General features: G+C 42.8%; 1 protein-coding gene across 1 annotated transcript in view; it reads right to left on the bottom strand.

Moving 5' to 3' along the window:
• The window catches only part of DYRK4 (dual specificity tyrosine phosphorylation regulated kinase 4), a 50,486-nt gene that overhangs the window by 29,432 nt on the left and 6,423 nt on the right, over positions 1–14,631 (bottom strand). Inside the window, exon 2 of the mRNA XM_048823583.2 lies at positions 3,071–3,154. Within this exon, the coding sequence (XP_048679540.1) occupies positions 3,071–3,154 (84 nt within the window). The remainder of the gene's footprint in view (positions 1–3,070; positions 3,155–14,631) is intronic.

The following is a 14,631-nucleotide window of genomic DNA, read 5'->3' on the forward strand; positions in this document are numbered from 1 at the left end:
GTCTCTCGTTGGAGTCTGTTTTTGAAGTCTTTTTGTTGAAGAAGTGCAACTTTTAGGTCTGTAAATCGAGTGACCAAAGAGATTGAAGTGTTCTCCGACTGGTTTTTGAATGTTATAATTCTTGATGTCTGATTTGTGTCCATTTATTCTTTTATGTAGAGACTGTCCAGTTTGACCAATATATATGGCAGAGGGGAATGCTGGCACATGATGGCATATATCACATTGGTAGATGTGCAGGTGAACGAGCCTCTGATAGTGTGGCTGATGTGATTAGGCCCTATGATGGTGTCCCCTGAATAGATATGTGGACACAGCTGGCAACGGGCTTCGTTGCAAGGATAGGTTCCTGGGTTAGTGGTTCTGCTGTGTGGTGTGTGGTTGCTGGTGAGTATTTGCTTCAGGTTGGGGGGCTGTCTGTAAGCAAGGACTGGCCTGTCTCCCAAGATCTGTGAGAGTGATGGGCCGTCCTTCAGGATAGGTTGTAGATCCTTGATGATGCTTTGGAGAGGTTTTAGTTGAGGGCTGAAGGTGATGGCTAGTGGCGTTCTGTTATTTTCTTTGTTGGGCCTGTCCTGTAGTAGGTAACTTCCAGGTACTCTTCTGGTTCTGTCAATCTGTTTCTTCACTTCAGCAGGTGGGTACTGTAGTTGTAAGTATGCTTGATAGAGATCTTGTAGGTGTTTGTCTCTGTCTGAGGGGTTGGAGCAAATGCAGTTGTATCGCAGAGCTTGGCTGTAGACAATGGATTGTGTGGTGTGGTCTGGGTGAAAGCTGGAGGCATGTAGGTAGATATAGCGGTCAGTAGGTTTCTGGTATAGGGTGGTGTTTATGTGACCATCACTTTATTAGCACCGTAGTGTCCAGGAAGTGGATCTCTTGTGTGGACTGGTCCAGGCTGAGGTTGATGATGGGATGGAAATTGTTGAAATCATGGTGGAATTCCTCAAGGGCTTCTTTTCCACAGGTCCAGATGATGAAGATGTCATCAGTGTAGCGCAAGTAGAGTAGGGACATTAGGGGACGAGAGCTGAGGAAGCGTTGTTCTAAGTCAGCCAAAAAAATGTTGGCATACTGTGCGGCCATGCGGGTACCCATAGCAGTGCCGCTGATTTGAACGTATACATTGTCCCCAAATGTGAAATAGTTATGGGTGAGGACAAAGACATAAAGTTTAGCCACCAGGTTTGCCGTGACATTATCGGGGATACTGTTCCTGACGGCTTGTAGTCCATCTTTGTGTGAAATGTTGGTGTAGAGGGCTTCTACATCCATAGTGGCCAGGATGGTGTTTTCAGGAAGATCACCGATGGATTGTAGTTTCCTTAGGAAGTCAGTGGTGTCTCGAAGGTAGCTGGGAGTGCTGGTAGCGTAGGGCCTGAGGAGGGAGTCTACATAGCCAGACAATCCTGCTGTCAGGGTGCCAATGTCTGAGATGATGGAGCATCCAGGATTTCCAGGTTTATGGATCTTGGGTATTTCCCCATGTTTATTTCCCCCACACACACACTGTTCCTCAGATGTTCTTGTCAACTGCTGGAAATGGCCCACCTTGATTATCACTACAAAAGGCTTTTTCCCCCCTGCTCTCCTGCTGGTAATAGCTCACCTTACCTGAACACTCTCGTTACAGTGTGTATGGTAACACCCATTGTTTCATGTTCTCTATGTATATAAATCTCCCCTGTCAAGGTTTCTTCCCCACTCTGAACGCTAGGGTACAGATGTGGGGACCTGCATGAAAAACCTCCTAAGCTTATCTTTACCAGCTTAGGTCAAAACTTCCCCAAGGTACAAAATATTCCACCCATTGTCCTTGGATTAGCCGCTACCACCACCAAACAAATACTGGTTACTGGGGAAGAGCTGTTTGGAAACGTCTTTCCCCCCAAAATACTTCCCAAAACCTTGCACCGCACTTCCTGGACAAGGTTTGGTAAAAAGCCTCACCAATTTGCCTAGGTGACTACAGACCCAGACCCTTGGATCTTAAGAACAATCCTCCCAACACTTGCACCCCCCCTTTCCTGGGAAATGTTGGATAAAAAGCCTCACCAATTTGCATAGGTGACCACAGACCCAAACCCTTGGATCTGAGAACAATGAAAAAGCATTCAGTTTTCTTACAAGAAGACTTTTAATAGAAATAGAAGTAAATAGAAGTAAAAAAATCACCTCTGTAAAATCAGGATGGTAGATACCTTACAGGGTAATTAGATTCAGAACATAGAGAACCCCTCTAGGCAAAACCTTAAGTTACAAAAAAGATACACAGACAGAAATGGTTATTCTATTCAGCACAATTCTTTTCTCAGCCATTTAAAGAAATCATAATCTAACACATACCTAGCTAGATTACTTACTAAAAGTTCTAAGACTCCATTCCTGGTCTATCCCCGGCAGAAGCTGCATATAGACAGACAGAGACCCTTTGTTTCTCTCCCTCCTCCCAGCTTTTGAAAGTATCTTGTCTCCTCATTGGTCATTTTGGTCAGGTGCCAGGGAGGTTACCTTTAGCTTCTTAACCCTTTACAGGTGAGAGGAGTTTTCCTCTGGCCAGGAGGGATTTTAAAGGGATTTACCCTTCCCTTTATATTTATGACATCCCCATTGTATTTTCCACTGAATGCATCTGATGAAGTGAGCTGTAGCTCACAAAAGCTTATGCTCAAATAAATTTGTTAGTCTCTAAGGTGCCACAAGTACTCCTTTTCTTTTTTAGATGAATAAGTTATCCCTTTCACAGGAAATACTATGGAAGGGACTGGAAATTTTTAGAGTTGAAACTCACAGAGTTTCCCATGAACATATGGGGGGGGGGTGTTTGTCCCCCAGTGTGCAGCAGACATAGCTCAAAGTACTACTGAATGACTAGTGGGATCACAGACTGCACTCAGGTGCTAGACACAAAATTCCACAACTGCAGGGGGAGGGAAGGTGGGGAAGAAAAGGACTATTTGTCTCACCCTCCATTGTGGGAAACCATCTACTTAGGTTTATTATATTTGAGGTGCTCTCCTGGAAAACAAGCAGCAGAACATTCTTTAACATTGATGGAAGATTCACATACCTGATGGAAGACTTTGCTGGATCCCAGATGATTGCTCTCTTGAGCTGGCAGTTGAGACTGAGAAAATGAATCTACTTGGGAAGACTGAAAAAGATAGTTTGACATTTTGTTCAATAAAGTGATTCTGAAAGGTTACATTACAATGTTTTTAGTGTCATCAGCACTAAATTGATTACAACAATTTAATCAATGGTAAAAATGTAACGAGGACATGTACTGCTCCATTTTTTGAGAGGTATAAAATAACATCCATTAGTCATTCAGAAAATAGCACAGCTATTTAGATGACCAATGACTGCATTTTGAAAAAACAGCCTGCAAGGTGCTAAACGACTAATAGTTTTTCATATTCCGATCGGACTTTTAGCTGTCTTTTTATCAAAATAACATTAAATACTTTTGTTGTAAACATCTGTTTAACAACAGATTTAAAAGTGTAGGTCATGAGGCCAGATTCTGGTCTCAGTTACACCGATGTAAAGCAGGAGTAATTCTTTTGAGATCAGTGGAGTTTCTGGTGTAAATGAGACAAGATTCTAGCCCATCACCTCCCTGCGGCAGAATGCCTCCCAGCACTGGAAATACAGCAACAACATGCCTGTTACTGGATTCAACTGTGGGGTGCAGCTAATTTCCCCTCGAGTGGTTGATATATGGGGAGGGGCAGCCAAATCATTGTTCTTATACCATCTCCTTTTGTCTCCTCTCTCTTTAAAACTTTCTCCTTCCTTTCACTTCACCAAGTTTAATGGCAAGTTGAACCCATGTGATGGAAGTGGAACAGGGGGTCTAATTATATGTTAATAGGCTGAATCCCCATTAACAGTTTGTGCTCAGCTGCACAAAGGCACTTTCTTAATGCACTATCTTTCATTTGTGTGACCAACAAATGGGTACAATCTTCCCTAATGCTCCACATTAAACACTCGGAGAGCTGCAAACCGGGTGAAATTCAGCAAAAAGCCCAAGTAAATGACCTTTGTGTGATGGAGCTACATAGGGCTGGGGAGGAATAGAATTCACTCAACAACCCAGATGGGCTGGAATAGAGACTGGGATCCATGCAGCCCCCCGCAGCCCTACCCCAACAAAGGATTTTTTCCCACTGGATTTGCACAACAGCAGACTTATCAGCCATAGCCCTGCTATTGCACCAGCTCACTCTCCTTGCTGGGATCAGAGTCTAGTTTTTCCACATGATCACACAACACAGCTGCTCACCCAGCAGGAGAGGAGCACAACAAGTCTTCTGCTGCAGGAGGCTTTCCAGAGCTTCTATGTTACTAGCTGAACTTCTCCCATAAAAAAAACAATGGTACAACCTGGAGAGAATGGCCACGTATCCTAGAGTAACTGTGGTTCTTCAAAATGTTGTGGTCAATGTGGATCTGACTGTAAGGTGCAGGTGTGCCTTGTGTGTGAGATTGGATTCTTTTGAATAGCAGTGTCTGTCGGGGCTATGCATGTGCCTCCGTGTGCTCCCATAGAAGGGCATAAAGGGTGGGTCAGCCGTGACCTTCTCTCATTTCCTTCACAATTCAAAGCTCACGTTGCTGAGGACATTGAAGAGCAGGGATGGAGAGCAGGTAGTGGGACCCACACAGATTACAATATCTCAGAGAATCACAGTTACTGTAGCATATGTAACCATTCTTTCTTCTCCCACATTGTGTCAGTGTGGATCCCACTGTGACTAGTAAGCAATATCCCCTCTGGATGCTGGGAATGAGGACTGCCAGCTGCGTCAGTCAAATAATGATTGGAGTACTGCTCGCTGGAACTTGGCATCCGGCCCAGCTGCCATATCAAGGGCATAATGCTTGACAAAAGTCAATGGATTGCTCTATGTTGCTGCTTTATGGATTTCAGATCTTCGACTCCAGGATGAAGACAGTGGTCAACAACTACTGTTCTCTGGCACAGTGGAATACTCAACAATAAGAATAAAGCTCAGGAGACAGAACTTTTTCCAGGGTCAGTCCAGTGAATTCCCACAGGAACTAAGAACCATCACAAACCTCACCACCCTCTGCTCCAAGTGCAAGGTGCATTTCTTTGACCTTGCCCTTTTCTAACGTAAATACAGAGCAACATATATATGAAACAAAAACAAAAATCCTACCAAAATAAGAAATGCCACTGCACACACTTCTCTCCCTGCGTAGAGGATAAGAGAATGAACATCACATGGGATTAACTTGCCATATGCATAATGAAGTGAAAGGAGGGAGTGCTCTATGGATATAAATTTCAAAGGCCTAAAAAGTTAAAGGTGTTTATAAACTCTTTCACTGTCTACCATGAAACAGTGATAGATAGAGGATTCACGCCTATGATTAAACGGAGAGCTTGGTTTTACTCGGTTACTTAGCAAACACCTAAAAGCATCTATTTATATTGAAAGTTTATTGATTAAATACACCCATACAAACCAACAAGAAATGAAAACAAGTATTTATACTGACACTGTGATTGAGTGATTATGCAAAACAAACTTCAGATATTATTAAAGTCTCTTTCCTTTTGGAGTTAAGGTATCAGAGTCTCTTAGTTTAAGAACAACTTTTAATTGATGGAAAGGAAACAGTTAATTTTATTCTCAATCCTGAAGTACAGGGCATTCACAGACAGGAGAGAAAAGATGGGTGAAACATGGCTTTTGCTGATGTTTATGGAACACGGGACCGCTAGTTAGTTACAGGTGGATGCTTTGGCTGGCAAGTCTACCAAGACACTTGCTTCTTGGACCTTGATTAGTTACAATTTGGTGAGGGCCATCATCTGGTTGGATCCTTTCTCTTTAGACAAGGCAGGTTTGGATGAGTGCAGTATATTTGACTTCAGGATTTGAAAAGTCAAGAGAGTGAGTCAGGATAGAGGAAAGAAACAGAAGGCAGAAAATCACACAAGAAGGAAAGAGATTACTATACAGGATCTTACATGCCTTTGTCGTGCTGGCAATTAGATATCCCCACTGCTGGGCTGAGGACTGGATGTCATGATAGTGGGATAACTTCCAGCACTCACAAGTGAAAACAAAGTTCCTTAAACAAGAGAAAGCCCAGCCAACCTTTCTCTCAGGAAGAAAGTTCTTTAGACTTGTCAAGATGAGTTGAGTTACCAACTGCTGGTAAGTCAGCAGATGAGCTGGGGGAAGAAGATTGTTTTTTTCAGTCTTTTTAAGGACCCCAAAAAGGAGTAAAAGTAGGGCAGTTTTTGTCCTCATTATTTTGTCCACCAATTAAATCCATTTCTGTAAGGCCAAAGTTGACATAGGTAAATTTTTTTTGTTTACCAAGTATGATCTCAACACAGTCCTTGACTTATTTTAGTAGGCCACATTGTTTGGACTAATACAATTTCTGTCTGGTTTTCTTGCACATTCGTCATCGTAAACAGCTTGACCTATTTTTCACATTTATTGTAACATCTTATGAACTTTTACATACTTTTTATAGTTGAGCTTAGGGTAACTTTGTAGGTCCAATAATCACAACAGGAGTATCTGAGTGCCTTCTCATAGTGCACAAGGAGTCCCAGCCTGGAGAACAGTTAGAAGACATAGTGCAGGATCTTTGTGGTCTCCTCTGAGATTTGCCCCGATCAGCCAACCGTTCAGGCATAAGTAGATGTGAATTCCCTTCCTCCTTAAGTGCGCTGCCACCACAGCCAGGCATTTTGCAAACGCTCTTGCCAGGGGGAGTCCAAAAGGCAGTCCCCTGGATTAGTAATGGTTGGGCCCCACTGTGAAGCTTAGAATCTTCCTGCAAGCACACATCCTGCAAGTTCAGAGCCATGAACCAGTCCCGAGCTTGAAGAGATGGAACGATGGATGCAAGTGTTATCATCCTGAACCTGAGATAATGTATGTATCTGATTAATCTTCTTAGGTCTAGGACAGGATGAAGACCCCCCACCCCCTTTCATCTTTAGAATCAGAAAATACAGGGAGTAGAAACCTTTCCCCCCTGAATTGTGGTGGCGCCTTCTCTACGGCTCCCCAGTGAGGCCACTTCTGCTTGTAACAGGCTCTTGTGAGAAGGGTCCCTGAGGGGTGGTAGGTAAACAGCAGGGTTAAAGAGTGGAACTGAATGAGATAGCAATGGGTGATGATCTCCAACACACATCTGTCCAATGCAGTGGCAGACCATACTTGCTGGAATGGGGTAAGGCAGCTTCCAAACATGGTGCTTTCTGGCCTGGATTTGATGTGGCTCCCAAGAGTCCTGTCAAATGTCTTGCTGTGCCATAGGAGTAGGATGCATCACTGAGGAGGAAGAAGCCTGGAGACTCCTCTTGTCTATCATCTTCTTGCCATAGTACTTATGTTGCATGGAGTGCTAACACGGCACCTGTTATCATGACTGGGATTGAGGACAGCATGGCTTGAGATATAGGGCTGGTGTGTAAATCCCCAAGGAGTGTGAGGTGGCCTTTCAGTCTTTTAGACAGTGCTGTCAGCTCACTTACTAAATAATTCACTGCCCTCAAAGGGCAGATCCTTGATCATTACATGCACCTCCCTGGGGATGCCTGATGATTGGAGCCAGGATACTCAATGTATAGTCACTGCCATGCCATAGATCTGGCCTCAGTGTTGGAAGTGCCCATTCCCATCTGTGTACCCATCCTGGCCTCCAACTGGCCTTCCTTGATTGTTCTCCTGAGTCACTCTGCCCCCTTTGTCATGTGGGGAGTTTTCAGAGAAAGGACATCACTCTATACCAGGCAAAAAAGTTCCATTTGTCCAGGAAGGCCTGGCAATTTGACACAGTGAGTTGTAATGAGACAGAGGAAAAAGATTTTCTCCCAAGTAGGTTGACCCTTTTTGTGTCCTTCTCCTTAGAGGTACTCTTGTTTGATTTAGATTTCTCCTGTACCACTGAAATGACTAACAGGCCTATGTTGTGGTGGGCATAGAAGTACTTGAACCCAGACTGAGGGACCTGGTACTGCTCTCTACCCATTCTGCACTTGGTGTTATCATGGCCAGCATCTATCACAGGCCCTTAGCTGGGTCAAGCAGCCCCTCATTTATAGGGAGGGTGATTCTGATTGGACCGAGAGTTGTCAGGATGTCAAACTACTTATGAGATTTCTCTGATATGACCCATGTCTCTAATTCCAGAGTCTCAGCAATTCTCTTAAACAGCTCTTGGAATGCCTCAAAATAAACATGCTGATGCTGAGGACACCACCTCATTGGGCAACAAAGATGACAGGCCTTTGGTGGTGAAACATTTTTTATTTCAGAAGATGGAGAAAGCTACTAGGGGAGAGGCTGTTCTAGATTTGATTTTGACAAATAGGGAGGAACTGGTTGAGAATTTGAAAGTGGAAGGCAACTTGGATGAAAGTGATCATGAAATGGTAGAGTTCATGATTCTAAGGAATGGTAGCCAGGAGAACAGCAAAATAAAGACAATGGATTTCAAGAAGGCAGACTTTAGCAAACACAGAGAGTTGGTAGGTATGATTCCATGGGAAGCAAGTCTAAGGCGAAAAACAATTGAAGACAGTTGGCAGTTTTTCAGAGACATTATTAACAGCACAAGAGCAAACTATCCTACTGCATAGGAAAGATAGGAAGTATGGCAAAAGACCACACTGGCTTAACCAGGAGTTTTTCAATGATCTAAAAATAAAAAAGAGTCCTACAAAAAGTGGAAACTAGGTCAAATTACAAAGGATGAATATAAACCAATAACACAAATAGGTAGGGACAAAATTAGAAAGGCCAAGGCACAAAACGAGATCAAACTAGCTAGAGACATAAAGGGTAACAAAAAAACATTCTACGAATATATTAGAAGCAAGAGGAAGACAAAGGACAGGGTAGGCACATTACTCAATGAGGGGTGTGTGTGGAAATAATAACAGAAAATGTGGAAATGGCAGAGGTGCTTAATGACTTCTTTGTTTTGGTTTTCACCAAGAAGGTTGGTGGTAATAGTCAGTATGGATTTATCAAGAACAAATCATGTCAAACCAACCTGATAGCTTTCTTTGACAGGGTAACAAGCCTTGTGGATAGGGGGGAAGTGGTAGATTTGGTATATCTTCACTTTAGTAAAGCTTTTGATACTGTCTCGCATTGCCTTTTCATAAACAAACTAGGGAAATTCAACCTAGATGGAGCTACTATAAGGTGGGTGAAAAACTGGCTGGAAAACCATTCCTAGAGAGTAGTTATCAGTGGTTGACAGTCATGCTGGAAGGGCACGAGGAGTGGGGTCCCACAGGAATCTGTTCTGGGTCTGTTCTGTTCAATATCTTCATCAATGATTTAGATAATGATATAGAGAGTACATTTATAAAGTTTGCAGACGATACCAAGCTGGGAGGGGTTGCAAGTGCTTTGGAGGATAGGATTAAAATTCAAAATTATCTGGACAAACTGGAGAAATGGTCTGAAGTAAATAGGATGAAATTCAATAAGGACAAATGCAAAGTACTCCATTTAGGAATGAACAATCAGTTGCACACATACAAAATGGGAAATGACTGCCTAGGAAGGAATACTGCAGAAAGAGATCTGGGGGTCACAGTGGACCATAAGCTAAATATGAGAGTGTAACACTGTTGCAAAAAAACAAAACATCATTCTGGGATGTATTAGCAGGAGTGTTGTAAGTAAGACATGAGAAGTAATTCTTCTGCTTTACTCTGCTCTGATTAGGCCTCAACTGGAGTATGGTGTCCAGTTCTGGGCACCACATTTCAGGAAAGATGTGGACAAATTGGAGAAAGTCCAGAGAAGAGCAACAAAAATGATTAAAGGTCTAGAGAACATGACCTATGAGGGAAGATTGAAAAAACTGGGTTTGTTTAGTCAGGACTAAAGACTGAGAGGGGACATGATAATAGTTTTCAAGTACATAAAAGGTTGTTACAACGAGGAGGGAGAAAAATGGTTCTTCTTTACCTCTGAGGATAGGACAAGAAGCAATGGGTTTAAACTGCAGCAAGGGGGGTTTAGGTTGGACATTAGGAAAAACTTCCTGTCAGGGTGGTTAAGCATTGGACTATATTGCCTAGGGATGTTGCGGAATCTTCATCATTGGAGATTATTTGGTTTTACAAGTATACCGTGACACATTTACTAATACATAATGAAGTATTCTCATATATCATTAAATCGAAATAAGAACTATCACAAATAAATGAACAAGCAATTTGACTGGAAGAGCCAGAATTTGAATTTGGAGTTAATGAAAGTGAGATAGTGAGTGCACCAGCAATTGGCTAAGTGCTGTCACATGCATGTTAAAGCCAACATGCAGCAACTGTTATTATACATAGAATCATAGAAATGTAGAGCTGAAATGGACCTTGAGAAGTCATCAAGTCCAGCCTCCTGCGCTGCGGCAGAACCAAGTAAACCCAGAGAAACTCTGACATGGGTTTCTCCAACCCCCTGTTCTGAGAACCTTCCAATGACTGGGATTCTACAACCTCCTTTGGAATCCCTGTTCCAGAGCATAACCACCCTTATACTTAGAAAACTTTTCCTAATATCTAACATCAATTTCCCTTGCTGCAGATTAAGCCCATTACTTCTTGTCCTACCTTCAGTGGACACGGAGAACAATTGATCTCTGTCCTCTTTGAAACAGCACTTAACATATCTAAATGCCGTTATCAGGCCCCCACCTCAGTCATCTTTCCTCAAAGCTAAACATGCCAAGTTTTTTCAATCTTTCCTCATAGGTCAGGAGTTTAAAGCTTTTATCATTTTTGTTGCTCTCCTCTGGACTCTCTCCAGTTTGTCCACCTCTTTCCTAAAGCGTGGCACCCAGAACTGGACACCACTGGAGCTGAGGCCTCACCGATGCCAAGCAGAGCTGGACAATTAACTCCCTCCCATGCCTTACATATGACACTCACCCCAGAATGACATTAGCCTTTTTCACAACTGCATCACACTGTTGACTCATATTCATTTTGTGATCCACTATAACCCCCAGATCCTGTTCCCCAAGACTAGCACCTAGCCAGCTATTGCCCATTTTTCAGTTGTGCGTTTTACTTTTACTTCCTAAGTGCAGTACCTTCCACTTGTCTTTATGGAATTTCACCATGTTGAATTCAGACCAATTCTCCAATTTGTCATGGTTGTTTTAAAGTCTAATCCTGTCCTTCAAAGAGGTTGCAACCCCTCCCAACTTAGTTTCGTCTGCACATTTTATAAGCATAGTCTCCACTCCATTATCTAAGTCATTAATGAAAATATTACATATTCCCAGACCCAGGACTGATCCCTGCAGGACCCCATTAGATATGCCCTCCCAGCTTGATAGCAAACCATTGATAACTAACGACTCTTTTAGTATGATCTTTCAGCCAGTTGTGCGCTCACCTTATCATAATTTTATCTAGACAGCATTTCCCTAGTTTGGTTATGACAATGTCATGTGGGGCTGTGTCAAACACCCTACTAAAATCAAGATATATCATGTCGACTGCTTCCTCCCATCCACTAGGCCAGTAACTCTGTCAAAGAACGAAATTAGATTGGTTTGGGATGATTTGTTTTTGACAAATCTACGCTGGCTATTCCTTATAACCATTATCCACTAGGTGCTTACAAATTGATTGTTTAATAATCTGTTTCAGTATCTTTCCAGGTATCGAAGTTAGATACGCTTGTCTATAATTCCCCGGGTCCTCTTTATTCCCCCCTTTTAAAGATAGATACTGTGTTTGCCTTTCTCCAGTCCTCTGGGACACACATGTCCTCCAGGAGTTCTCAAAGATAATTACTAACGGTTCCAAGACCACATCAGGTAGTTCGTTAAGTATCCTAGAATGAATTTCATCAGACCCTGCTGACTTCAATGCTTCTAACTTATCTAAATAGTCTTTAATCTGTTCTTTCACTATTTTGGCTTGCGTTCCTTCTCCCTTGTATATAATATTAATTGTGTTTGGTATCTAATTACCTTTAACCTTTTTAGAGAAGACTGAAGTAAAATAGGCATTAAACATCTCAGCCTTCCAGATGTCATCAAGTTATTAGCTCTACTCAACAGTTCTTAGCTTCCGTTACTCCCTTCCCTACTCCCTTTGCTTCACTGCAGTACTGCTCTGCTATTTTAGTACTAAGCCACAATACAGCTCTATTATTGAACTTCAGTCCTATCCCACACCCTTCCTGCTATTCCAGCCCTTTCAAATAAAATCTTAGTGATTTTCACCTAGCCACATTCAGTTACCTAAAGAGGGTCATGGTGCTGTCCACCACCTGCTACATAATCTGCAATAATACAGAGACTCGTGTACTGGGTACTCACTACTTTGATAAAAAATGACCAGCAATTGCAACGTAATTGTACATAGTCTAAAAGACAGGCTTCTTCTCATTAGCTCACATAATTTAGTACTATGTTTTAAGCAGAATAATGAAATTTCTGCAAGCACAAGAATTAAAATGCAAGTCAATTCTAGTACAAACCCCCCTGAACATACTAGAATTATACAGCTAATATAAAATACACAGCTGCATCAAATACAGAATCCATTTTCTCCTTTTTTAAAAGGGTGTTTTATCCATGAAGGCCTCTCTCAAAACCGAATGAAGGCTAAGAATACACAGAGGCAACATAATACAGAAAATATCAAATCCAGCAATGCATTTAAAAGTAGTAGCAAATGCACTATCACTCATTCACTCAGCACGCAACAGGAATACAAAAATTTCTCCCACCTTGTCAGTTATTTGTGGCAGCAAAACTGCTAGAGCTACTAATTGCCTGGCAGGCTGTTCATTCCATTTCAAAAGGGATTGTTAGAAAGTCCACCTTCATCTAGTCAGGGCATGTAAAGATCAGTTTTATCTACGTACCACACCTGATCTGAAACATGGATAAGCCTTCTGCTTGGCTTCAGTTTTAAATCTTCTTTCTAAAATGTGCCATCAGAGACTATTAGGTGCTGCAGAATTCTTTCAGGGGCCACCTATTCCATTTCTCCACCTCCCGCTAGACTGGGGTGGGCAAACTTTTTGGCCTGAGGGCCACACTGGGAAATAGAAATAGTATGGTGGGCCATGAATGCTCACAAAATTGGGGTTGGGGTGCGGGCCCTGGGGTACGGCTGGGGATGAGGAGTTTGGGGTGTAGGAGGGTGCTCTGGGCTGGGATTGAGGGGTTTGGAGAGAGGGAGGGGGATCAGGGCTGGGGCAGGGGGTTGGGGCATGGGGAGAAGCTCAGGGGTGCAGGCTCCAAGCAGCGCTTACCTCAAGCGGCTCCCAGAAGCAGTGGCATGTCCCTTCTCCACTCCTATGCGTGGAGTGGCCCCCAACCCTCGGAGTGGGGCCATGACGTGGCTTCCGGGAGCCGCGTGGTACAGCCCCCAACATGGCACCTGGCTGGAGCTTACAGGCTGGCTTAAAACGGCTCGGCCTGCGGGCTGGATCCGGCTTGCGGGCCATAGTTTGCCCACCTCTGCACTGGACCAAATCTAATTCTCCATATTTATCATGGCAAGTCAGTAACAGGAAAGGCAAATAGAACAATTATATTTGCTGTCCAACTTTGTTCTTCACTGAATAATCATCTAGAGCCTGTGGCACTGAAAAAGGGTTGTACCTGAGTCATTTATTTGCAAAATTTTCAGTCACAGAGAGCCTGTTAAACAGTCAGTGTAATTTCTTCACCAAGACTGCCTGCCTGGAAGATGATTGTCAATTAGTACATTCAAAATGGTCTTTCCAATTCGGCATTGTACTTTGTTTACTGAGGACCAAATTGTGGTATTTAATTAGTGGTTCAAGTTGGGGATGGTGCAGCCTGCTTCATGCAGTGCAAGATGGGAAGAGGATAGGCCATGGTCCCATCTCCTGTCTGCCCCCTTGGGGTGACATGAACCCTTGTGGGTTCACTGAGGGAGGAGTTTCTGCTCTCCCCCCAGAGAAGAGGTTGTAATTGTGAGTGTCTCTTGTATGCACTGTGAAATGGGGAAGGATCCTTGTACAATCCCCCTGCTCCAACACACCCAAGTAATGGCCTGTCCCAGTATGACTCTGATTCTATAAACAAAATAGAATGGACTAGCTCTTGCTTAGAAACCAATGAATAAAACAACTGTACATAAAACCCAATCTCTCATTCGCAGGGAGTACAGTTAACAATTCCTGCCCTACACACACCACAGTTTCAATTGTTTAGCTAATGGGGACCCATCTCTACCAACACCAACTGAGAATTTTCAAAATACTGAACTCCAGCTTTTTGTGTCTAATAATCCATTGCAAAACTATATGCTGCAAATGTGAAATCATATATTATCTTCAGTTCTTTGAAAACTCCCCCCTTCTTTCTCTGCATCCTATTTTGATTCTTGTCATTGCTTTCTGTTTGTCTAATTTAGGGCCAATTCTCATTGACTTCTATGGGAGCTACATCTGTCCCTTGGGTTGTATTCTCTTTGAAGTAGAGATCATATCTTCATTCTTTCTGTAAAGTGTTGTGCATATTTATGGTGCTATATAATAAAAATAATGAATAATAATACTTCTTGTCTATGTCAAGGTTGTTGACATTGTCCTCTGGGCACCTGGA

The sequence above is a fragment of the Caretta caretta genome, chromosome 1 (assembly GCF_965140235.1).
Source record: "Caretta caretta isolate rCarCar2 chromosome 1, rCarCar1.hap1, whole genome shotgun sequence".
Taxonomy (NCBI): Eukaryota; Metazoa; Chordata; order Testudines; family Cheloniidae; genus Caretta; species Caretta caretta.